General features: G+C 43.6%; 1 protein-coding gene across 1 annotated transcript; it reads right to left on the bottom strand.

The window, feature by feature from the left end:
* Nucleotides 1-633: 633 nt before the first annotated feature.
* Nucleotides 634-9,670, bottom strand: LOC144146821 (uncharacterized). The gene is made up of 6 exons (XM_077678749.1): nucleotides 9,593-9,670; nucleotides 7,921-8,014; nucleotides 3,755-3,796; nucleotides 3,636-3,689; nucleotides 3,527-3,574; nucleotides 634-895 (listed from the first exon to the last, which is right to left on the bottom strand). The coding sequence occupies exons 2-6, from the start codon at nucleotides 7,976-7,978 to the stop codon at nucleotides 723-725; spliced, it is 375 nt and encodes a 124-aa protein (XP_077534875.1). The 5' UTR covers nucleotides 7,979-8,014; nucleotides 9,593-9,670; the 3' UTR covers nucleotides 634-722.
* Nucleotides 9,671-23,943: the final 14,273 nt, after the last annotated feature.

Genomic DNA, 23,943 nt, shown 5'->3' with positions numbered 1-23,943 from the left:
CTGCTTGTCGTTTAGCTCAACAATTACCTCCCAGTCGTTTGTTTTTTAACCTTGTAAGTTGTTCCAAATATGCCTTCAATATATTTTGTAATCAAGAACACTGACTGCGATGCAAGAAGTTGGCCTAAATTGATGGATGACATGACAACAAATTGAGAAAAATAACAGGTTCAGGAAATTTAAGGATGGCATTGCGGTAAAAGATACCGCAGTGCCGCCCCTTTCCAGGGACCGATCACGTTTAGGCGGGGTGGGGGGTTTAGAAAATACCATATAGCGTAGTATAGCTGCATGGGATGGGGGTATGTTCTTCGGTCGGGTTACCCTGATACCGCGAGAGGTCCAGGAGCTCCCTCCCTGGTAAACAGACAGGGAGCCCATCCGCCGGAGCTTGAACTGGGCTCCGGCAGCCACCGTTTGATGTTTTTAAACCACATCTCCACTGTTGGTTCCAGCTTTTGTTGGGGGGCGCGGAGTCTGCGGTGTCACCAATACCGTTACCAAGATTACCCAAAGTGCCCCATGCGGGGATACTGCTTTGCGAAAACAATTGCACCGAGAACTCTCTGGCTAAGCCAGTCACAGTCTCGCAACTGGCTATCCCATTTTGAAGTAGGCAATAGAGATGGTAACTTCAAATAAATCAAAAACATTTATTGCAGTTTCAAACCTGACTTCGTGCAAAGTTCCATATTCCCCGAAATATTGCCATTACAGGCTCTTTATGCTAAAGCCACCTCATAATCATTAGTTAAAGATACCGCAATTGGAGCACGAGTGTCGTTTTCAGGATGACTGGAGTGAAAGATCTTGCTCAATGGGAAATTCAAACTTGCACTCCTAACCGGGATGGTGGTGTTAGCGTTTACAAGTTGAACCCTTTTGTTCGTGTTCACTGTAGAAAAAAAAAGCATTGAGGTTTGGATTAGGACATGAGTATATTTTACAAAATAGGTTGTGCTGGACCAACTGCTAAAGTTAGTTCAAAGCAGTTAAGGTATTTCGGGCACCTCTATTTAATTACAATTTAGGACATTATGCAGACCCAGAAGGGGCGCGAGCACGAGGGCCATAATAACTGCACTCTAACAAACGGACAATACATGGTGAATTAGAGCAATACAAGAGAAAAATAAAAAAAATACACACACCCGCACACAGCTTCAACTATCAAAACAATAACTGCACCTGTGAAGCATTTTTTTGCATCTGTGAAATTGAATCTGTGAAGCCTTTTTTTTGCATCTGCACAGTTGCATCGCAGAAATTGCGTCTGTGCAGCACCAGTATGATTTAAAATTTATGATTATCTGATAGAGATGTGTTATTTTTGTGTCAGCACTAAGATGCACTCTTACTAACAGCGCCCAAGTATGAACTAAAAATCACTAGGACACGATTACTACGCGGCCTCATACACATACGCAGAACAGGGATGCTGGCCAACAAGTCCATCAAGAGGAGAGAGGCAGTTAGTGGCAAGGGGCCCGAAGATTATCGTATTTGGTAGAAATTTTCTCCGAAATGAGTACATACGCTCCAAGCGTTTTTTTTCAGATCGGTATCAAACAATAGTTTCCTACATTAAACACTAGTATCTTCATTTTGAGGACCCTCAGGCGCGCGCATTCATTCATAGTGATAGCATAAATGCCCCATTGCGTGAACATCCTGCCTCGGTGTGGGAGCCATAAAAGTACGCTTCCAGAAAGGGCAAACGGCGTAAAAAATGCTTGCAAAAATCGAGTGAATTCGAGTCTCGGATTCTACCACGCAGCTTACGAAGTTCGCATTTCAAGGCATCGTCTGCATTTCAGGTGGACTATGACTCTCCTTAACTACTTGTTGACAATATGCTAATGGAGGTCCGTGGTAATATCTGCCCTTTATCTCAACCTCGGCTAAGATTTAGGGAGAGAATACTGTGTGAAGTACAACATCACGCCCAGGGATAGGAAAACAGCCACATGAATTAGGGAGAAGACGAACGTGGAGGACATTATATTTCAAGTGAGGCGAAGGAAATGGGCATGGGCGGGTCACGTAATGCGTATCAGGGACAACAGGTGGACCATCCGTTTAAGAGAGTTGTTGCCGCATATGCAAATGCAACAGGTGTTTGCCGAGAGCTCGATATGAGATGAGCTACGGAAATTTGGGGGAAAGCCCGGACTCAGCTAGCACTCGACACGTGTGGCGGGAGATCTTTGAAAGAGACTTTTGTCCTGCAATGAACGCAACCAGGCTTATGATGCTGTTTCTTGTGAACTAAGTGTTGACTTAGGAATGCCATGTCCGACTTCTGAACTAGTGTTAAGACGTCTACCTTATTTGTACAATTCGAACGCGCTTCATATAGTGAGGCTTCGGTCATTTTGTTAGAAAAACTCGAAAAATATATTTTACCCCGATTCTATCAAGCACTTGTAGAAGACATAACCCAACGTACTTGGCAAATATTACGTGTTATTGGACACGCGCAACCGCAGCCGATAAAGTCCCTTGTGCTCCTTAAACTTGCTTATCTAGTTCCGACTGGCATTACCTTGTACGGGGAACAATAAAAGTGTTAACTCTGCCATGTTTTCGTCAGTCGTGCACTCATGCCTCCGGAACGCCAAGGGCACCTGATTCTTCAAGGTTCCACTCGCTGTGTACAAGTTATTTTACCTTGCACTCAAACGAGGCTTCATCACTTTCGCGCATTATTAAAGACAAGAGCGAGGTGTTAATTCAAACCTCAGAATTATGCGCAACAGGTGACTAAGGTATTACGATTGAAAAACGGCTACAAGAGAATGTACAACCGTAATGGTGGCTGGTTATTTCGGACTGCCATAAGTTTGATTTTGGGAGGACTTCGGCTTCATGGCGAGGGTCACGGTTAATTTAAAGCTGATTGTAACGCGCAGCAAAATTTGAACACTATTTATAGCAAAAGAAGGTGCGGTTAGAAATAGAGAAGCAGGAGCAGACAGTTTAGGCGCCAAAGCTACACGTCGCGTGTGAGACGCGATGTAGTCGAAGGTTTTGCTTGATATTAAACCACCAGTCAGTCAGTACTTGTTATAAAATCGTGATACATGAGCGATTTCGCTTTTTGCCTGGGTCAAAAAAAAAAAACAGCCGGTGAAACGTGAGTAACCGATTGCGTGTCCTGGGTGAAAACGTTCAAGGCATCGAACTGGGGAATAAAAATTGAAGTCTGTCATTTTTACTTTTTATTCCCTCCGTAGTCAGCAATCGTAATTAAACATTACACCGATGTATCGCACCGAATCTCTTGTGTGAGGTGTTTTCAGTATATTACCTTCTGGAATTAGACACCATTGCATTGTTATATTGCGAATGCAACGCAACTTATTGCAGTAAACGCCCCATATTTATGCCGATTCATTTCTCTGTTTTGTAACACCACTCTCGAAAATGATAGCTTCAGGGCTGCACGTTTTAGTTTCAGAAAAAGCCACAGTAAAGCTGCCATTATCCTTACAAAAACAAATACAAAAAATGAAGATAATCTTACTGCCGCCACCCAAGCGCTGCGGAGCTCTTTCAGTTTCTTCGGCTCGGCCTGAAAGAAAAGAAAGCTGTTGGAGAAATTTCTCCCCAGTTGTATGAGGAAGTGCTCTAACCTTTGGGAACAAAGCTTTCCTGTGGAACACCACTCCTAGCTTGTTCGATGCTCCCTGCAGGAATAGTAAAGTGCGTTGTACATACACCTGGAACAGAAAAAGTCAATAGTCTTACTCACTTGCTTCGGCCTCCCCCATGGAATAGGCGTCCCCGTTGTGCACTGTAAAAGATAACATCATTTAGGAGAACCGGCCGGGCTGATGGGGGCATAAATACAATTTGCTATTGCGGCAAAATGACCAAGATGACGGTCCGCTGCTATACCGCAAGTTGTCACCGCAAAGAAATAGGTAAGGAATACATGGAAACACCTGCCAACGATGAACGAAGAGGGAATTGGAAAAGTGGTATCAGTACAGTAAGAACATTCTACCTTTTATAACTAATTGATGAAGCTGAGATTACCACTTGTAATTCTTCAAGCTGAGGAATTCTGATGGGAAATTGAAGGGTAGAATTAATGAACAATGTGATAAAAGTAAGAGGTCGCCTATTTTATTTGAGGGATTAGCACGTTAGTTTTCCGTAATTGCCATTTATACCAAGCGTCACTGACCCAAACTTATAAATGATATGATTCCCGAATCCCGCGGTCGTGGTGGGTTTTAAAAGCGGATTCTAAAATTGTTGCGTTTAGATGTTCAAATGCATGACCAGGACCGTTCGCATGTCTTGACATGGGCAAATAAGGTCAACGTTTCGCATAAGAGCAGTGATTATTGAACCGTATTCGAAAGGGTGTTTCAGTTTGGCCGATATATTGTTGCTTACAAACAGTGCACTCTCGAAAGTATACTACATTAACGGAGCCACAGTTAGAGTTACCTTTTATGTTTAAGTAACAGTTTGAAGCCGTGCTGGTGGCACGATGTCTAGTGGTCACGAGTTGGCATAGTTTACATTGAGGTTCATTGCAGGGCATGCAACCAGTAGTTTCTGGTCGGCTCATACGAGAGCGAGTAAGAAAGTCGTGTAAATTCTTATTACGCCTGTTGACAACGCGTGGTGGTTCGGGGAATACACTTTTGAGCGTTCACTTTGAATTAGGATATTTTGAAGTTTTCTTAGTACAGTTGACACTCTTGGAGCGGAGGTTGAGTGGGTCAAAACTAAGTTTGTTTGCGGAATAAATTTCAGGGCTTTTTCTTTAAATACTTTGTTACGCTCTAATCGGTTGGCTGACAGAATAGCGTAGTCGATAAGCTGTTCCGGGTATTTTTGTTCAGGAGGGTGGTCTTAAGTTGTCGACAGTTAGAGTGAAAGTCAGCTCGGTTGGAGCAAATTCTCCTAAAACGGTGGGCTTGACTGTATGGTATTGCTGTCTTGCACATGTCTGACCTGGCTACTTTGGAAGTGCAAATACTGCCGCGTGTCGGTCTGTTTTCTATACAGTTTAGTTTTAACCGGACCTTGCGAAGTAGTAATTGTAACATCCAGAAAGTTCACATTGTGTTTCGAGTAGCAATGAGCAAGGATAAACTAGGATGGGCTACATGAAATGTCTCAATGAAGGCGAGGAGATCCGCGTAACTGTGCTGCCATACCATTCCTTATGTCGTCAATACACTTTTTCTAGTGCAGTGGCTTTAAATTTTGAGTGTCAAGAAAGTTTGATTCGAGGTGAGTCATAAAGATATTAGCGTAGTTGGGTCCGATTCGAGTTCCCATCGACGTTCCGCTGACTTGCACCCAATTTACGTCGTCAAAATAACATTATTAAGGACCATTAGAAACTTTCCTTTCGCGACCGCCGTATAAATATATATATATATATATATATATATATATATATATATATATATATACTATATTACTATATTATGCGAAAGCCTAGCGAGGGTCTCGGTTCTGGCAGCCTTGATGCCTAGGTAGCATAAGAGGGCTTCCCGCCAGTTACCCACTCATGACAGGCTGTAGACGTTTGAGTCACGCCGCGGGGGTTGAAAAGAAGGTCCCCTTCTCCCCGTGTAGTCAGAGTGGCGCTGGCTACCATCCTCAAGCGTCAGATACACTTCTAGTAAATATAAATAGCACAGAAAGTTAAGGAGAGCACAGCCGCCCAGATAGCCGAATTGGTAAGGCATTCGAGATCTAATCGAAAGGCGTGGGTTCGGTCCCCACTCTGGGCGCGTGTTTTTCTTTCTTTCTTTCTTCCTTATATTAAAAAAAATCTAACTACATTAACCGTAGTAAAAAATAGAGCCTAACCACACCCCTATGCCTCCTTTGGCGTTGTAGACTGCCGACCTGTGTTTCTGTATATATATATATATATATATATATATATATATATATATATATATATACACACACTTTGAGCCCGTTCTCAGCATTGCGTCCTATTTACAATGACCCGGTAATACATTATGGGCACCATCCTTTGCTTGAACTTGATCAAAATCAAGATCAATCATCCTTATCAATATTCTTCCCATTATGTTGTGAATATCATCGTCACAAGAGGCTGGTTCTGAATCTGTGACGGGTGCAATGCTTCCGAATATACGTCCTCCTGCACCTGTCTCTCACAGTCCTCTGAAGTGGTGAAGGTCGACCTCGATCTCGTCCTTTACGCCTTCCGATGTCACCCCTGGAGCGCCGTTCGGGCGGTATTTACTGTAGCAAGCCTTGCACCATGAAGCCACGAGCAACCCCACTGGCGCTGCAGCTGGGCATGGGGCGTTTTAGGGACCAGCTGCAAGCGTGGCTACCGTTTTTCTCCGGGCTGGTAGCAGACACTCAAAAGTTTATCACGGCACCTCGGACGCGGGGTTCTACGACTTCAAGAGTATTACTACGCCGTCACTTACAAGTCCGTAGAAAAGAACCTTGACGCGGATGCACTTTCTCGGGGTCCTCTTGAGTCGCATACGACTTCTGCGTCATTATCACCCTATAAAGCCCTCCCTTTCACACCTGTCAACTACACAGCGCTTGATGACGGCCTGTCGCATTTGCCTACTCTTCAAAGAACCGACACCTACTGGCGCACGATAAACGATCAGCTTAACGGCACAATACAACCACCGAACAGCCGGGCGCGTCGGCAGCTTCAGCACCTCCAGTTTTTGAGTGGTGTTTTGTAGCATTCAAATCACCAGTCGTCGGGCAAGGGATCGGTTCCCGTTGTAGCGCACTCTATTGGAAAGGTGATATTATAAGCCCTTCACGACTATGCTTTAGCGGGTCTGGCTATGTTCAGACTACCGACACAAAAGCGGTATCGTGATCTATAGACAAAAAAACCGCGTGTAACGCAGTTCAGTTGGCTGAGAGGTGAAATGACGTCATTCTTTAGAGATATAATGACAGTTACGGCAGCAGTCACAACCTGGCCTCACGTGGGCTTCCACTAAACTTACGACGGCATACGAAGTCGTTTCTTTTGGCCTGGGCTCTCCACCTTCGTTGCCCGCAACATTGCTTCGTGCCCATCTTGCCAGCACCAGACAACGCCCACATCTCCGCCTGCTGGACTTCTACAGCTGCTTCCTTGCCCTTCTGAGCCCTTCGACATTGTGTGCATGTGCGTATGAGTGCGTGCACGTGTGTGTGCGTGTGCACGTGTGCGCGTGTGCGCGTGTGTGCGTGTGTGCGTGTGTGTGTGTGTGTTACCTCGAACCATGCATTGGTTTTATTTTTTATGTTTTCGCTTTTACCGACCAACTGCACCAGTCTGTGCTATCTGTTCCCCGAGTGAAGCGCATCTTTCATTCTTTATTATGCCCCTCGGGGTTTCTCATTTGATATCGAGAATGTTTCGCACGAACGCCACCAGCCTAGAATAGTCTTATTTGATCTACAGTGGTCTGGGTGTAATTCGACGGTTCGAAAAACACCCACGCCGAACGATAAATGCCCGAAGAGCCGACGCCGCGGCGTTCGATATACCGACACTCGTCTGCGCATGCGACTTTGTTGACTGCAGCGTCGCAGCCTATGTAACCTTTCAGTTGTTAGGGGAGCACGAGTTCACTCAAAAAAACTTTTTTCTACAAGACAGCTGCGTCGCCTTTCCTACGTTGAAATATATATATGTGTATAGATTTATATATAAAGAGTTAAGAAGGAAGGCGAGACTGAGTCTGAGTGACTAAATTGACTGCAGCAGTCAGTGTTGCTTCCCGTTCCCATCTCTCTTCATATTCAGTGTATTGCTTTATTGGTGGCAGGAGTCTATGGGCCGTTTTAAACTCTGATACAAATTATGAAGTGCTTAACTTTGTTCCGAGGGGTTCATTCATCTAGACGAAAAAAGTAAATAAATGAAGGACGGTTTCGTACCCAACAGGGAAAAGGTGGCAATAACCACAAGCACCATAGTTGCCTTTCCAGCCACCATCTTTCTTGAATGCCGGTCGAGCAGAAGTAGGTGTGTCTACAGTGGAAAAACAAACACGGTTATTTGTTGGTGTGTTGGAGTACGAGTTTTTTTAAATTAGCTATAGTGTTGTCTTTCCGTTCCATTAAATCATTCTTAGACGTTATCAAGGGTCTGAACTTTCTCGTGGACTTCAACGCTGTGCGAAAGACTGTGAGAATTTCAGGGCTCTAGACAACAAAACGATATCAAAAACAAGTTAAAACAAGGGCATTTCTCACCGCGGTGTTACTGATGCCCACAAAGTCTCACGGCCGGAGGACGTCGCTCGGCAAACAGGAAAGGACATACTACAGCATTCCATCAAGAACTGCGCGGTAATTCTGAAGGAACTGCTGCCGTTTCTGACTAACCTGACTTGTACCAAGGCAAATAAAAAAGCGTTATTTAAAGTGTTACTGAAGGCTAAACGACAGGTGCAAGGGGCGTTTAATCTAAAAATTTAGAGCCACAGTGCAACTTTTTTCACCTTCTCACCCTGCTTACATCCTGCCAAAACTAAAGCATGCGGGGTTTTCTTAGTCATAGTAATTAAATTTATTTACTGGTAAATTGTCGTTGTATACCATCCGTCACATTTGTTTATTTTCGTCCTTTGGCTGAACTTGCTTCCCTGCAATAAAACTTTTCTGTTTCCGGCACGCACCCATGGAACTCACGTGCTGTTGGTTGCGCCTGTTTACCAGAGCATTACGACGTGCTAGTTGGTCTGATATGATGGAAATAAAATTCCTCTAAAAGGACAGGACGAACAGAAGAAGTCACAGCACGCAGCGCAGACAAACAAATTGAGTGACGAAATAACAGCGTGGAATTTTTGGCTCGTTTCTAAGAAATGATTGCAGAAAGACTGATAGTAAAAAAAATCAGAATGCGTGCCATCAGAAGATGATGCAAGAAGGTCCTGGGTTCAACAAACTTCACTATGTGTTTCACCCTGCGGCGGAAATGTGTTGGCTTGTTGTTGCTTTCGTTGCGCCTGTTCTTTCGCGTGCTTTCCCTGTTTCGATTGGCTGCGCAGCCCGAGGGCTTTTGGTACCTCCCAGAGTGGGCGGTCAAGATTTTGCGAATTTTTATGCTTTCTTGCTTTTTTCAAGAAAAGGAAACGCGGCTTGGCTTCTCATACCCCTACATACCTGGTTAAAATTGTTGCCCAATGCATAACGTAGTGTATCAAGATTGTATGGTAATGGCGTAATTACACGGATAAACAATACTACGCCATTACGAGTGAAAAATTTCTCTAATGTACTGGACACCACATAATTAACAGCGACTATGTAGTTCAGAATGTGATTGTGGACACTTAACGTCATGTTTAAGAACAAGAGGTGACAGCTCAGAACAAAGGCGCTTAGAGGATATCTGTACGTTATGTCTTACAGAAAGAAGTATTTTGTTTGTTCGTAGAGCGACTTTGAACTGTCCTCTTCAAAGGTATTTGAGAGTATTCTGAAGCAAATATGCATTGAGGTTGCCACGGCATTCTTTTATATTGTATATTTTTTTGAAGCATGCCACTGCCTGTCTGCGAATAGATTTGTTCTAATCGAGTACTTTTAGTTAGTTACTTGCCAAGCAGCAGTGGTGGTGCCTTGTAGGGGAACTAATGCTGGGAGATTCGTGATGCCTTTTATACACAAAAGTGGTACGTCTCTCAAACGTTTCTGTCAAAATTTTAGAACGAGGCTTGTACTTTGAACTACCAATATAGAAAAATATAGATAACGTTGTGATGTGCAATGAGTTTTGAAATTAAGAATTTAATGAAGTTGTCATAGTCGTCAAAATTATTTCCACAGTGCGGGACAGCGCACAAGTTGCCCTGAACACCGGCACTGATGACTTTGTCATTTTCCCTGTACGACATGAAGCACTTAGTTCTTATCTATAATTAAAAATTCAAATCCAGGGAACTCAACGTTTTTGTGGGTCTATATTTGACCTGCTATATTACCTGACACCGAGCTTATGTGAGAACGCTTTGGACACCAGGGCGTAGGAAACTTGGAAGCAAAAGACTCCAAAAATTTTAATGTAACTGTTCACCTAAACCATCCGAGTAGAATACAAAACTTATTGATGAACTTTACGGAAAAAACACAAGCGCATGCAGAACAGCAGGTTATAATTCTAATGATAATACTGCTTTTACTCTGGCGGATAATTTTCTCTCCACTCAGTGTTAAGTAAGGCGTGAGGACGATGCTCGTATCTGTACGTGTATGGCGAGCCTTATCCAAAGATAGCGATAACGATCCATGCTGATCGACCTAATCATAGCAGTTACCTGTCAATAGTGGCTGTATACGTGGCGACAGCCGATCTGAGGAGGGTCTTGCATTATTCAGGAAAATGTTTTCAGGCAGATATGCAAGAAACATCCTATGACGACACTTGTTTCAGAGCTCACAATTATCTGCACACACAAGTAACACCACGCAGCTCTAACAACGAAAAAAAGCAAGGGCGTCAGTTCTGATTGCCACAAGTAAATGTCTTATCTGCAACGCTTTTGGCTAATCGTGATGAATTTCAGTTTTAAGCTTTTTTGTCCGTGTATAAAGACAAACAAGAGCCTTAAGCACCCCATTTTTGAAAAAGCGCCGTTTTTGCTATAGCTCTGTGGTCAAAAAATGGCCTAGGCAAGAAGGAGTAAATAAATATAAATTGCACAGTAAATGACGAGTACTTTACTAACTGTGCTATCTGCGCCCTTTGCAAACGTAAAAAAAAGTTTTAGCTGTTTGCTTGGTCGGGAGACCCACGCAATTGGGGCTTTGGCCCAAAATATCACGCTTTGAATGGAAGTGTACCCGCTTAAAAAAATCCACAATACTGTGAATTCGAAACGTAAAAATTGTACAATAGTGCGTGCACAGTGGCACCGGAGTGTGATAGCACGTGAGCAGACCGGATGCTTACCAGTCACGGAGACCCCTGAGCCTAGGGCAGATGTGGCGTCTGCAAGTACGCTAGCTGAAGTAACTTGCACCGTAAGACGATTGCAGAAAAGCGATAAAAGAGAAGTACTATGTATGATGTAGCAGGAAAATAGGTGGTTGGATCGGTTAACGTTAGAACAAAAAAAAAAACACAAAAGCAGGGAAATAGACAGAAATAACGTATTGCAGAAGAGAAGTTGAATGCGAATCGCAGAGCTTTTGCCTTATAAGCACGCAATGAGAGCTAGGTGCCCGAAAAAGTTCTTGATTTTAAATTCCGAGAGCGTGTGCTTGAGGTTGATATTCGAGGTGGGCTGCCTAAGTCTAAAAGTGTACTTTTTCATCATTTTTACGCTTATTTTTAGGACATTTACACTTTTATGTGGAGGTCAATGGGAAGGCACAGTTCAAAATTGAATACCATCTTTAATATGCGTAAATCTGCTGCAATGTGTTTAGTCAGAATACACGCTGACATTTCGCCCGCCTCGGAATATCGACTGCAAAACCCGAAAAAACAGCCCTTGCTTTCATTCATTATTGATTGATTGATTCCATATTTTATTGATTCATACATGTCTAATTGCCCATGCTGCGTACGTCGTGGGCCTGCGCCTGACTTTTGGGCTTTGAAGTGTTTGAATGTGGCCGTTAACCACCAAACAGTAAATATATTTCACTATTTGAACTGGTCTACGATGTTAGACTTCAAAGCCAGACAGTGAAGCTAACCTTTTAGGTTTAGGACTAACGGTACCTAAACCTCAAGATGAGCCTGAAGATGTTCCATGCGAAATTTTTCTCATTGTACGCCCTCCCGGATCAGGACGTCTGCCTCAGAGCGCGATACGAGGCCTAACACCGCGAAGTTCTACGCCCGAATCACCCCTTCGGCTGTTGCTCAATGACTAGCTCAAGCTATTCCATCATCAGCATCTGCCTACTTTTGTCCATTCCCCTGCAGAACGAAGACCTCTGCCAAAGGTTTTCAGCAACGTCTTTGGAGTGTTAGTTGACCTCGTTCCTCCATCCAGTCTTTGACCGACCCAAAGCCTTTCTCAACTTGGCAATTTATAGCATGGCAAGCTGCTTCCGAACAGGCAAATACGCGAAGCAATACAAAAACAACTTCAATAGTCAAAATTCACAAAACAGGCTTCACTGATTTGCCTGCAAAAACGTTTTCACAGCAAAGGCTTCACAATATTCTACGAAGATCGCTGTAGTAAGGTATTAGTGCTTTGGCACTAAAAACAGGTTTCCAGCCTATTGCTCTCTTTCACGGAGGCTATTTTACCTCACTGTGCCACTTTTAGTCCTCAGACGTCTTAGAAACCTGCAAGAATTCTTTCGACATTTCAATTACGAAACCCCAGCCAAGCGACTTTTGCAACACATGTACATATCTATATGTCGAGGCAACAAATTCGGGGGTCTTGTTGTGCGGTTATGTGTCTTAAACCGAATTTGTGCACACAAAAGCCGCAGCACCGTTGGTTCGGTTCCCGGGACTGCTAAAACGTCCGCTAGCACTATACGGCATAAATTTGAAAGGCGCGGCATCATGATTTATAGCGTTTAGTTTGTACACCGTAATATTGTTATAAATAATATAATACATCTGCTAATATTTAGGGAACAGCCCTAAGAAGAATTCTGCGACACTTCCGATGAAAGTTTTTACTCTCGCTTTGGAATATTGAAGCATTGTCATAGCTAGACTTATCATCAGCACGCAGATGCACTGCGTGATTTGCTCGTTAAAGCAAAACTACACACCTTGCATTTTTTTTGCTTTGTGGCTTTTTCTTTCAAAGTGGCTAAAAACGCGCTTATTGCTGCAACATCAAAGATAGGGCAATAGCGGTGGCAAGGCTGTACTGAGGTATTTCAAGCACTGAAAAAACGCCCAAAATCGGGAGAGATAGAAAAATATTTTGCAGAGGTGTTCAGGAGAACTGTAGGTCTTAGAGGAGTACTTTTTGCTTAGCTACTTTGTTGCCCTCACTATAAGTACTCGATGCGTTCATTGACTACGTTCGTAAAGGATTTAGGATTGACTAAAAAGTTCAAAAGCGTGTTGCAGGCTCCCTTTAGAGTAAACAGGAACAACCTGCTATGCCACGTAGCTTAAACGCTGCATGCACGGGTCATGCCATACACCCAGATAGTTACGTCATCCTTTTCTGCATATCCGTAAGAAGTATATAATGCACATTTGCGCATATATACTAGAGAACATTACTTCGGGTAGCAGCGTAAGGACTATCAATGTCTCGCTTGCTGTGCGTCGCAAGCAGGGCTCACGCCCTGGACCTTAATATGTGCTTGGGCGTAAGATATACACCAAAAACGGGCACGTTCTTTATCAAGTTGGAAGAAGCATTGCTTTCTAGATGTCCTATTAGGTGTCAGCCAAGGGAGGGCTCTACATATTTTCAGCAGCATTCAACAATGCTCGGGCACCACCCTTCTTAACATCACCATGTCCGAAATGTTGCCTGCTCTGGTGACAACATCGCCGGTTGGCCAGCGGAGGATGTACTAGACAGGTGCAGCGATACTGGGTGAGGATCTCGGGGCAGGAGGAGGATAAAACATTTATTGCTCCCATTGAACATAAAGAAAGGAGCGTGGAACAGTTGTCGGTCATTCATGGTGGGTAGCGACCCTTGTCCGGAATGTCAAGGCCAGCTGCAGCGCGAATGGCCCTTGTCACCATGCCACGCTTGTTTTCCACGAGATCACTTGTCAGCAGCTCCTCCCACTGCTCCTGTGTCGGTGCAATAAGTTCTGGTAGTTCGGTGACGCCTTTACACAACCACATCACATGGTACAGGGTGTTGTGCGTTTCAGAGTAGAAGTTGCAGTCGTAGCTGAAGAGCGCTTGGTGTATATTGAAAAGCTGTGTGGCGTGCGCAAATGAATTTGTCTGCAGTCTCCAAAATTGTATGCCTTCTTCTTTGATAAGCTTCGGATGGGGCGGTGGGTACCGTCTTCTTAATAGCCTACAGTGATGTAGTGATGCGCTGGGGGATGGACGGGTGGTGTTTTACGGAGTGGTGAGCGCCTATGAGGGTTTAACCTCGGTGTGAGGGGCCTCGGGCTGTGGTATCTGCGGCTTGATTTCCTTCTAAAGACTCGTGACTTGGAGTCCAAATTATATAAATGTCCAATGAAGTTTTTCGGCTTTCCAGGTATTATGTAGTAGAGCAAGTACCATCGCTGAGATACTGTCCCTTTGAAAATTCCGGCAGGCCACTTGCGAGTCGGGGATGATGGTCACGCGGCCTTGGGTATCTGCAAGTGTGGTGGTGGCAAGCACGACTGCTGTCTCCTCTGCAGAGGCGGTGTCATCTGTATTGACCATTGCTGAGCATAAGGCAGCTCCTTTAATGTTTGTCACACAAACCGCGTACGCCCACTTGGCTCTTGCCGGGTACCTCCCAGCATCGATCTATCTTGTTGAGCTGTCCTTGCTTTAAACGTTTCCCAAGGCCTTCACCCTGTCTTCTCTTCGCCCCTTGTGGTAACCCGAGTGCATATTGCGTGGGACGTCTTCAACCATAATGTATTCCCACCAGGCATTGCGGATGCGTCGTTTTTGGTTTTGGGGTCCCAAGGCTTGGCGGTACAAGGTAGCTCGGCCGGTCTGGGTAAGCTTGAGTCGCTTGATTTGGCGTGCGTTATGCGCCTCGGTGAGTTCTTGCCACATGCTGTGGATGTCTAACTGAAAAGGTTTCTCTGAGGAGGCATTGGTTGGCAGTCCTAGTGCTAATTTGTAGATTTCAAAAATTAAAATGTCGAGCTTCTTTATTTGAGCAATTTTTAGTCCCAATAAGTGGTTCCTTAGGTGATTCGGCAAATTACCAGGGCCTGTAGCATTCTGAATGTATCCTCTTCCTTCAACCCGTGTTTTTTTGTTACTTCCTGATTAGGTGGGTTAACTGGTGACAGTGTTTTGTAGTTTCTGGAGGGTGGCAGCCCCTGCCCCGTCTTTTTGAAAAGTAAGACACAGTATTCGGACTGTATCGACCTTGGGGGTGGTAGCGCCATGAAGCGTCACCTCTGGGTAGCCGGTCTCGGCGGGGGTCTACCTCTTTCGCTTCTTGAGCATACGAATTTCAGATTTTTACGGTACAATTGAGAGCCCACATTCCCAATGCAAAATTATTGTTTCCTTACCAGGCAAGTATTCGGCTGCCATGGTTGATCCCAGTTGACACAAAACATCTCGAATGAATTCGCAACAAAACCATTAGAATTGAGGGCACAGCTTCTGTATTGCCTCTACCTAAGCGGGCTGGAAGGCCAGCGATTCAGCATAAGGGGCAAGCATCTCTCCGTCCGAGCATGGCGGCAGTAAGAAATATTGATTTCCACTTTTAGGTCTTAAACTCTTCCGAGCGAAGCCGGTTTACTGGGTTTTTTACCAGGGTCATTTCGTATTCGATGGGATATCATAGGGTGGACAAAGTGAGAACGGCTCATGACAAATTTCTAGTGCTCTTCACCTTGAAATATTTTCTGTTATCGCGGGGATTCTGAAACACATTAGTTAAAATCAGGGATTCATATTCATGCCGATACAGCAGAAAATGTAGAATTTTGTATTGTAATGAGTGTATAGCATCTATTGTCATTAGGCTCGATAAAAAGCCAAAGTTGCCGGTGGTACAGGCCCATTTTCCAGCATCCGCTTACTATGATGTGGTTTTAGAAAATTTTTACTAAGACGTTGAGTCAGCAATGCCTAAGATAAAACTGTGCACTCTATTATCACAGGTGACGTTTATGAAAAAATGGAGGGGGAAGGGTCTGCGGTGGGGAAATGTAGCCTAGGCTTTTGAAGGAGCCCCTAGGAACTGCTGGCTGCCTACGTTGAAAGAAATAACATTCGACTGAAGAATACGTCCTCCGCAAAAAAGGTATAGGAAAGGGACTCTAAAATGCCCAATTGGTGAAACAAAAAATAAAACTCACTTTATGTTACCCGGCACTTCACGCACAGTACATCCGTTACAAGTAATTTACATGGTTAAGACAAGTGATGACAAAATGGCCAGAAATTAAATGGGCCTGTGTTTAAAAATGGAAAGAATAAAGATGGTAAAGCTGAAGACGCTGCCTTACCTTCCCTCCATGGCAGAAAAGTGAGACTTAAGAATATTACGTGAGAACAAATTCTCCGTATGGCCTAATCAAGACAACGATGTGGTTAGATAACAAATATTTCACAAATATGAACATTCAGTCACCACTAGCACTAGGAGAGAAACAGAAAAAATGTGAATCGAAGTTATCACAACTAACCAAGAGCCTCATTGAAAACAGCCGAAAAATGTCGCCCACAATCCGTGAGCCGGATAGTATTGGCCATGGTCACTACACTGATAACCAAAAGTAGGACGGCCGACACCCGTGCACCTAAAGTTCCAACAGTTCAAGCAGGATTGAAACACCGAATAAGTTTCAAAGCGACAAGAAGGAAACTCTTTTCTGGCAAAAATAGAAGGTATGCAATCCAAGATAGGAATGGCAAAATAACAAAAACACAAACGATATAGTGAAAACAGCCAAGGTATTTTGAGCAAACCTTTAGCTTGTGACGCTGACTTATACACAGGTTTTCCGATTACTGATGTCGGGAATTTTCGACCTGTTAGGAAAAGTGAGGTAGCAACGGCGGTAAAATCAATGAATAAAGGCCAAGCTGCAGGAGATGATAGTATTCCAGTCCATATTGCGCCTTGAACGCGAGATTGAGCTAACAAATCCTGCATACCCATTCTCGAAGCTCCTGAGTACTTCAACAATAAAAAAGTGATGTAAAAACGCAAATTTAGTTCTAAATTATACTGCTGATGTCAAGATCCTAAGACAAACAGACCCATTACTATTCTCTCAGTTTTCTTCTTTGCTTTACAAAAGTTATTCCCAACTGCATTAGTGCGACGTTAGACCTTGAAAACCATGAGAGCAGGCAGGCAGACCATATCCACCCTATCTACAGGTAGTCAAAAATTGTTCACAGCATAATACATGGTTGCACATGACATTCATAGATTAAGAAAACGCGTTCGGTTCAGTGCTCACTTCAGCAGTAGTTACGGGTCACGGGAATGCGAAGTGAACGAGTCATATACTGCATTCTTTAAATATTTATACTAGTCATGTACGAAAATATACGGTTCTATCAAAAATGTCTATACAATGGAGTGTCCTGCGAGCGCACACTGTATCTCCGCAATCATTTCTAGCACGTCGGTAAGGTGCGGTCAGGAAGCTAATAAGGAATGAGTGCTTACCGATGATCAATATATCAGCTACCTTAACTTTGCCGACGTTGTTTTCTTCTTCTTGATCAGACTTTTTAAACAGGACTCTTTTAATGAGCGCGTCATCTTCATCACAGTCATTATCATCATCATCTCTTCATCGATTTCATTTTTTTATACATCTGGTGTAGCAAGCTAGGCGCCTTGGCCAGGCTAACCTCACCAGTATCATTAAAGACTATTCTCTCTCTCTCTCTTCTTCAGTCAGGCCAGTCGAAAACTTCAGAGCATTACCCGCAATTTTGGCTCGGAAAGTTTAGCTGCAGCCTTAAAAAATAAACAAAAAATAATGTTCAATAAGCATGCTAAGTAGCGTGACTTCAAGGTAGGCAGGAAAATATTGGAAACAGTCAGCAGTACAGTTTACAGTAAGCAGTAATGTCTATCTTCGGCCACTAAGAAGTGCTGCTGCAAATCATTAAAAATAAGTTACCTTTAGAGTAAGGACGGGCTGGGCTGCTTTGGTAGGAATTAAGATATCCTGAATATTCTGCCTCTCTTCCAGCTCTAAAAGCTGGTATATAGCCACTGTGTTGTTGCAGTAATGACGTATGGGGCAAAAACTTGGGGCCTAACTCAGCGCCTGAAAGGAAACACGAATCGGCCTAACCCGCAATTCAAAGACGAATGCCAAGGGTTTTGCATTAGGTATACGAAAACAGGTGTGTGGACTATGGAGTGGACTCTTGTCGACTATATTACAGCTAAAATTCTCGAAGTAAATGCGCATGGCCAGATCACATCATGCACATGAGGGGCAACAGGTAGACCATCCACTTAACAGAGTGGCCGCCACTAGACTGTAAACGCAATACGATAGGCCAAGGACTCGAGGGATGGGTGAACTACGAAATTTGCTAGCAAAGGATGGACTTAGCTAGCACTCGATAGATCTCGCTGGACATCTACTGTATAGGTATTCGTCCTACATGGGACACAACCAGGTGGAGTATGAAGGTGGCGATGAATATTGTTTTATTGTGAAAAAGTTATATATGCTCAATTTCAATTTTAGAACAATGAAGAAATACGCTTTGCAAGGGGTTTTAATGAGCGTAAAAGAGAGCACAAAAGGAATGGACAGCACGTTTTCTCAAAAATTATGAACTTAGCTTTGTTAAATTTTGTGAGGTTGAAGTAGACGTTAAATATGTACACATTTTCTTCGTTCAAGCGCTTGCCTGGTATAATCATACGCTGAGTGGACCGTGCAAGGTAACCTAATTGTTTCACGAGTAAGTTGAGCAGCAAGCGCTGATGTCTTTTATTAAATGACAAACTAGCTGCGCAAATGAAGAAGTGCCCACAAAAGTGTAAAGCTAGCATTCGGTAAACTATACTAGACGAAGCAAGCAATGGCAACCCGCCGCGGCCACTCAGCGGCAAAGGCGTTGTGCTGCAGAGCACGATGACGTGGCTTCGAATCCCGGGCTCGGAGGCCACTTTTCATATGTAGGCGCAAAGCAACACCGCCACTGTGTACGAGATTTTGACGCGATTTAAAGAGCCCCAGGTGGTAAAGTTTAATCCGGAGCCCGCCACTACGACACGCCTCATCGTCGGCGCGTTACACTCTACAATCAAATAAATCAACAAAGGCAATTTAATACTACCTCGTTGCGTTACTTTGCAAAAATAACCTTTTTGGAAAGAAACAAAAGAAATCCCATCTGAGTGCCACAATAATATTTGTTTGAATTTTTCCGGGCTCTTGATTTCAGAAGCGAAGTTGAAGAAACATTTATTGGTAATGCGAACAAAGCGCTTCAACGGTGTTGGGAAGCTATTTAGGAGAATATTTTTATGTGTTGAATATCGTGCGTTTGCGTGTTCCATGAATAGACGCACCGTTTATTTGGTCTCCTCAACTGAGCTATTCTATATAGCAAGAGAGAATGGGGCCATCCTCGAATATTTGCGGCTAAAACAAGCTAGTGACTTCCTTTTGTAACTGAGGTTCGGAAAGGGAAAGCAGTATTATAGTGGATGGGCGCAATCATGACAGGTCAATTTCCAGAAAATTTTTTGAGTGGCGGAACCGCATCTGTTACTCACAAACATAAAAAAGTCAGCATTAGGATGACTTTTTAGAAAGATAAAACCGTATATCTGAGCCCGTGTTCTCTCAAATTTGAAATAGTTGGGATTGCTATCTAATGTCATTATCGTGGAACCGAGCTTTTTTTCTTCTGACACAAAGTATTACAGTCTTTTAATTGCTTCTGACCTAAGTTAGAAACCTTTGGAGCCTCGGACTCCCATATGGCATCGAATATAAGCCGCGCTTAATACTTGCAAAAACTGGAATGGTTAGCACAGACAAAAGTTTATATTTACCACAAACCTGGCCACTGACAAAAGAGGTCAAGTTCTCTTCAGTTGGGACACCTCTTTATTCAATAAGAGCAGCTTGGGGGAGGGGGCGGTAATTTAAATATCATTATCATCATTAAAAGGCTATTGCAACACGAAGGCCTCTCTCCTTGACTTCACCCCGGCGCTGCCCGAGCACATTGTCCGCTTCCGAGTATTCCTTTTTAGTCTCCCATCGAGTTAATGGCCTTGCCGTTCTTCTAGTCACTTCTCTCCGTATCCATTCTCTCACTGTCGCGATCCACCCGTAGTAAGTTTGTCGTACTACAAGGCCAACCCAAGTCCATTTCTTTTTCGTAATATCAACTATATCTTCTATTCGAGTTAGCCCACTATTACAGGTCGCCCGTTTCCTGCCCCTCAGCGTTTCTCCTACGATTATTCGCTCCGTGGCACTTTGGGGGATCGCAGTTTGCTTGTTAGTTCTTTAGTTGGCGGTAAGTTTCTTTACCGTATATTATCCCCGGGAGGGTGGTTTGATTCATTACCCTTCTTTTTTATGAATTGAGGTATCTTACTTTTTATATTAAGTGCGAATGCACTTCTTAAGCCACCCTGAATCACGCGTCCACCGCCGTCCGTCCATCCGCACCACATACCCACTTAGGGCGATTGGCCAAGAAGAGTTCCTTCGCTACCCATTCGGCATATCTTCGTGAGACTAACCACTTCCTACGGGAAATTAACAACATAAAAATCCCTGATGGCGCCTTCCTTGTAACTATAGATGTACCTTCTCTGTACACAAATAGACCCCACCGAGATGGGATTGAAGCCCTGGTTGAATCCTATAGCATACATCGGGATCACGAGGCGCCAAGCCCACAAGTCATTGAAACTTTGACCAGGCTAGTGTGGAATTAAATAGCTTTTAATTCCACAATCAGTATTATCTTAAGCGACCCTGAATCACGCGTCCACCTCCGTCCGTCCGTCCGCACCACATACCCACTTAGGGCGATTGGCCAAGAAGAGTTTTTAAGTGCGAAAGCGACCCCACCACATACCCACTTAGGGCGATTGGCCAAGAAGAGTTCCTTCGCATCACCCGTGCATTTGCACTTCCGTATGCTCCCCTTCGGGGAAATGCGGGTGAATTTTTTGCGAGCGCTGGCCTAGTGCACCCCAACCTAATAATAATTTGTGCCGAATTTCTCTTGGTTGGGGTCAGCATTGACAATCTGGCCAAGGTAATTATATTCTATTACCTCTGTCAGTCTTTCGTTATCTCTACTGAAAAAAAAAGCTTTCAGCACTTTTATTTATCGTTACTTTGAGTTTATTCAGATTTATATTTAGCCCCACGACTAAAATCGCTGAATGTGGTTCTTCAAACATTTTTTGGGGCTGTTCTGCAGATTCACAGAGAAACCCTCCCATCTGAAAACATCAAAAAGCCGAACTACTGCCCGCTTATCCGCAAGCCTATTTTTTCCAAGTGAAGCATCGTAAATACACTCTCTAGGCATGCTGTGAACAACACTGGTGAGATGGTACCTCCTCCTAGAACCTCTTTCGAAACGAAATTTTTAGGCGCGAAGCATCTCTTGCTCTCGGCTCCGTCGTCCGTCGTCTGTCCATCCGCACCCCTCCCCCTACACTATAAAAAAGAAATAGCGGCGCACGGTTTCATTCCCACGACTGTCTGGCCGCAACGGGAGGTATGTGGCGCTCTTCCCACTGCGCTGCAAAACCGAGACAGGAGCAAGTGCTACGAACGCGCCTTATGTCCTTGACTCATTCAAACTACGTCAAGAAGCTACTGATACAACGAAGGCATTCGAAGCTGAACGTCAACGGAAACGACGAACTTAAAACTTTAAAGGAGGATGTTGAATTTCTGTGGGAAAGCTGTGGCGGGAAGCGCCTCGCGCCTTGAAGCTCAACCAGAGAAGAGGACGAAGAGGGCGGGCAGCGGGGTTTGGAGCGTGAACACGCAATAAAGAAACATGAGAACCAATAGGTGTTTGATCAAGTAACGCCGGTGTCGGTTTCCTCGCTGTCTCTACATTTCTCTAGATTTCTCTGTCTCTACATGGGCGTTCACACTACGTTCCCATTCGTGCTCCGATAGATGAAACAGCATGACGGCAATACAATGGAACCTACACGGAACCCCTATGATGCTTGCATCCTCCTCATTGTTCCCCACAGGATGATGGTGTAATTTTTTCGCTTAACTTGTGAAGGATTTCCCTGCCCGTGCATTCTTTATATAGGTCGTCTAGGAGTGTCCTTTCTTTCTTTGGTACTTTATGTGGTCCATCACTTCGTGGAGCTTAATGAATCAACCACTTTTTTATATTTATTTTAAAGCTAGTTCTTAAAGCAGGCATTATATATGTTTCTATTTATATTTATATTGCACTCAAAGCTTGTCATGATATTTTTTGCCGTCAAACCTTGTTATAAGAAAGTAGTATGGGGCATGGAGAATTCGTTCTTTATATCCGATATTTGCTCTAAAAGTACAGGTGAAAATGGGCAAGTCATCATGATGGGTCACGCAATATTCCTATGTACAAAAACAAATATTGCATGATTAGAACCAGCTTGTACGAAGCAGTCTATGCCTGTCTTCTTGTGGTGTTTCAAAAAATTGACGGGAACATGACAACATAAACTTACAACAATACAACGTTCGTTGTACAAAACAGGTCTGCGTTATTATTTATTTGAAAAATCATGCGATCTTCGCCTCGCGGTTTTCACAGCACTGCAAGATGATGTTCTACACAGTGTTCAGTCACTAAAGGCCATCTTTGATGCTTTAGTTTTACAAAATATTAAAAAAAGTGTTATCTTCTAATATTTATTTTACTTTTTATGCCAGCTTTCTAGTTCGAGCTTTTTCCTAACTGAAGATTTCTTTGTTATAGCCGTTGCCTCACTCTGAACTCGGGATTAGGTGACCTAATAAGAAGAACGTGTCACTGAAGTGATTAATTCGCTGTAGCCGACAATTCGCTATATCAGCGTTCTTTGTAACGTGGTTCAACTGTAATTGGTTTTTGACATGAACGTGATAAATATTTAAGGAAGCTTTTCTAAACCCAGTCTTCCCTTCGTTTTTGGAAATCGAGGCTATGGTTTATGCGGTTATATGTAAACGTCACAAACAGCTTGTGTACAACCAACTGAAGGCTGATGGGTTTGTAATTCCTCATATGTTTGTTATCTCCTTTCTTGTAAATTAAAACTACGTGGCAGTTTTGACGGGGGTACGTATCTCTAATGTCCTTACATATATTGTGAATAGTTTAGCAAGCTTTTGAAGTACAATATCTCCTGCCTCCATCGAAAGGTCTGTGGTTATGCCGTCGTCGCCTGCAGCTTTCCCTCCTTTTGTGCCCCTGTGCGACTTTTTTCCTTCCTGTTTAGTTACTGCGGGAGCATTGCAAGCTAAGCTTCCAGGCCCAGTGGTTTCCCCTTGTTTAACTTTGCTGACGTACAGCTTGGAGTAGAATCGTTCACCTTTCCTTATCTCGCCCCGATTTTGCGTAATGTTACGTCATTTGTCTCTAAGTGCGTACATTCTGGCTGTGTCTATAGCTATCTTTTTCTTTGTTGCCTTCAAGCTACATGCTCTTTCAAACGTTTCCTCGATGAGTGCTATGTATGCACTCATGTCATTTGTCTTGCTTCTGTTTATTTTGACAGCTCTGCTTGTTCAATGGGTTCGAAATAACTCGATAATTTCATGTTTCCACCCTTCACAAGGAGTTCCATTGTTGCTGAATTACTTAACCAGTTGTGTTTCCCTAATCCTCTTTTTCCAAAAGCGGCTGCTCACTTTGTGATTGCTGTTGTTAGGTTGTCGGTTAGAATGTCAAGACTGTCACGGTACTCACCGTCTAAATGCGCGAATTTTTCCCGAAGGGTTATTTTAAACTCCTGCATCTTATCTCTGACTGACTTGATGTTGGGTTAATTACTTTTTACGAATTTTTTGCTTTACCTTTTAAGATTCAACCTTACTTCGAGCCTAACCATCCTCCGATCACTGCATCGAATCTTGTCTAGAACCTCCACATCCTGCGCAATACCTGGGTTGTCACCTAAAATAAAGTCAATTGTATTTTTGTTTATCTCGTCGGGACTTTTCATGTCCATTTTCTTCTCTTTTGTTTGCGGAAGAAAGTGTTCGTTACCCTCAGGTTAGTTTTCTCCGCAAATCCAACTAGTGCTTCTCCTCAACGATTGCAAGTGCCTATTCCAAAATGCGCCTTCTTTTGCTGAATGTCTCTCTGTACAACTGTCAACTATGTTG

Source organism: Haemaphysalis longicornis, unplaced genomic scaffold (assembly GCF_048455015.1).
Source record: "Haemaphysalis longicornis isolate Haplotype H1 unplaced genomic scaffold, Haemaphysalis longicornis Haplotype H1 scaffold_7, whole genome shotgun sequence".
NCBI classification, from domain to species: Eukaryota; Metazoa; Arthropoda; class Arachnida; order Ixodida; family Ixodidae; genus Haemaphysalis; species Haemaphysalis longicornis.
The sequence above is the reverse complement of the archived record's forward strand: the minus strand, read 5'-3'. Positions and strand labels throughout refer to the sequence as shown.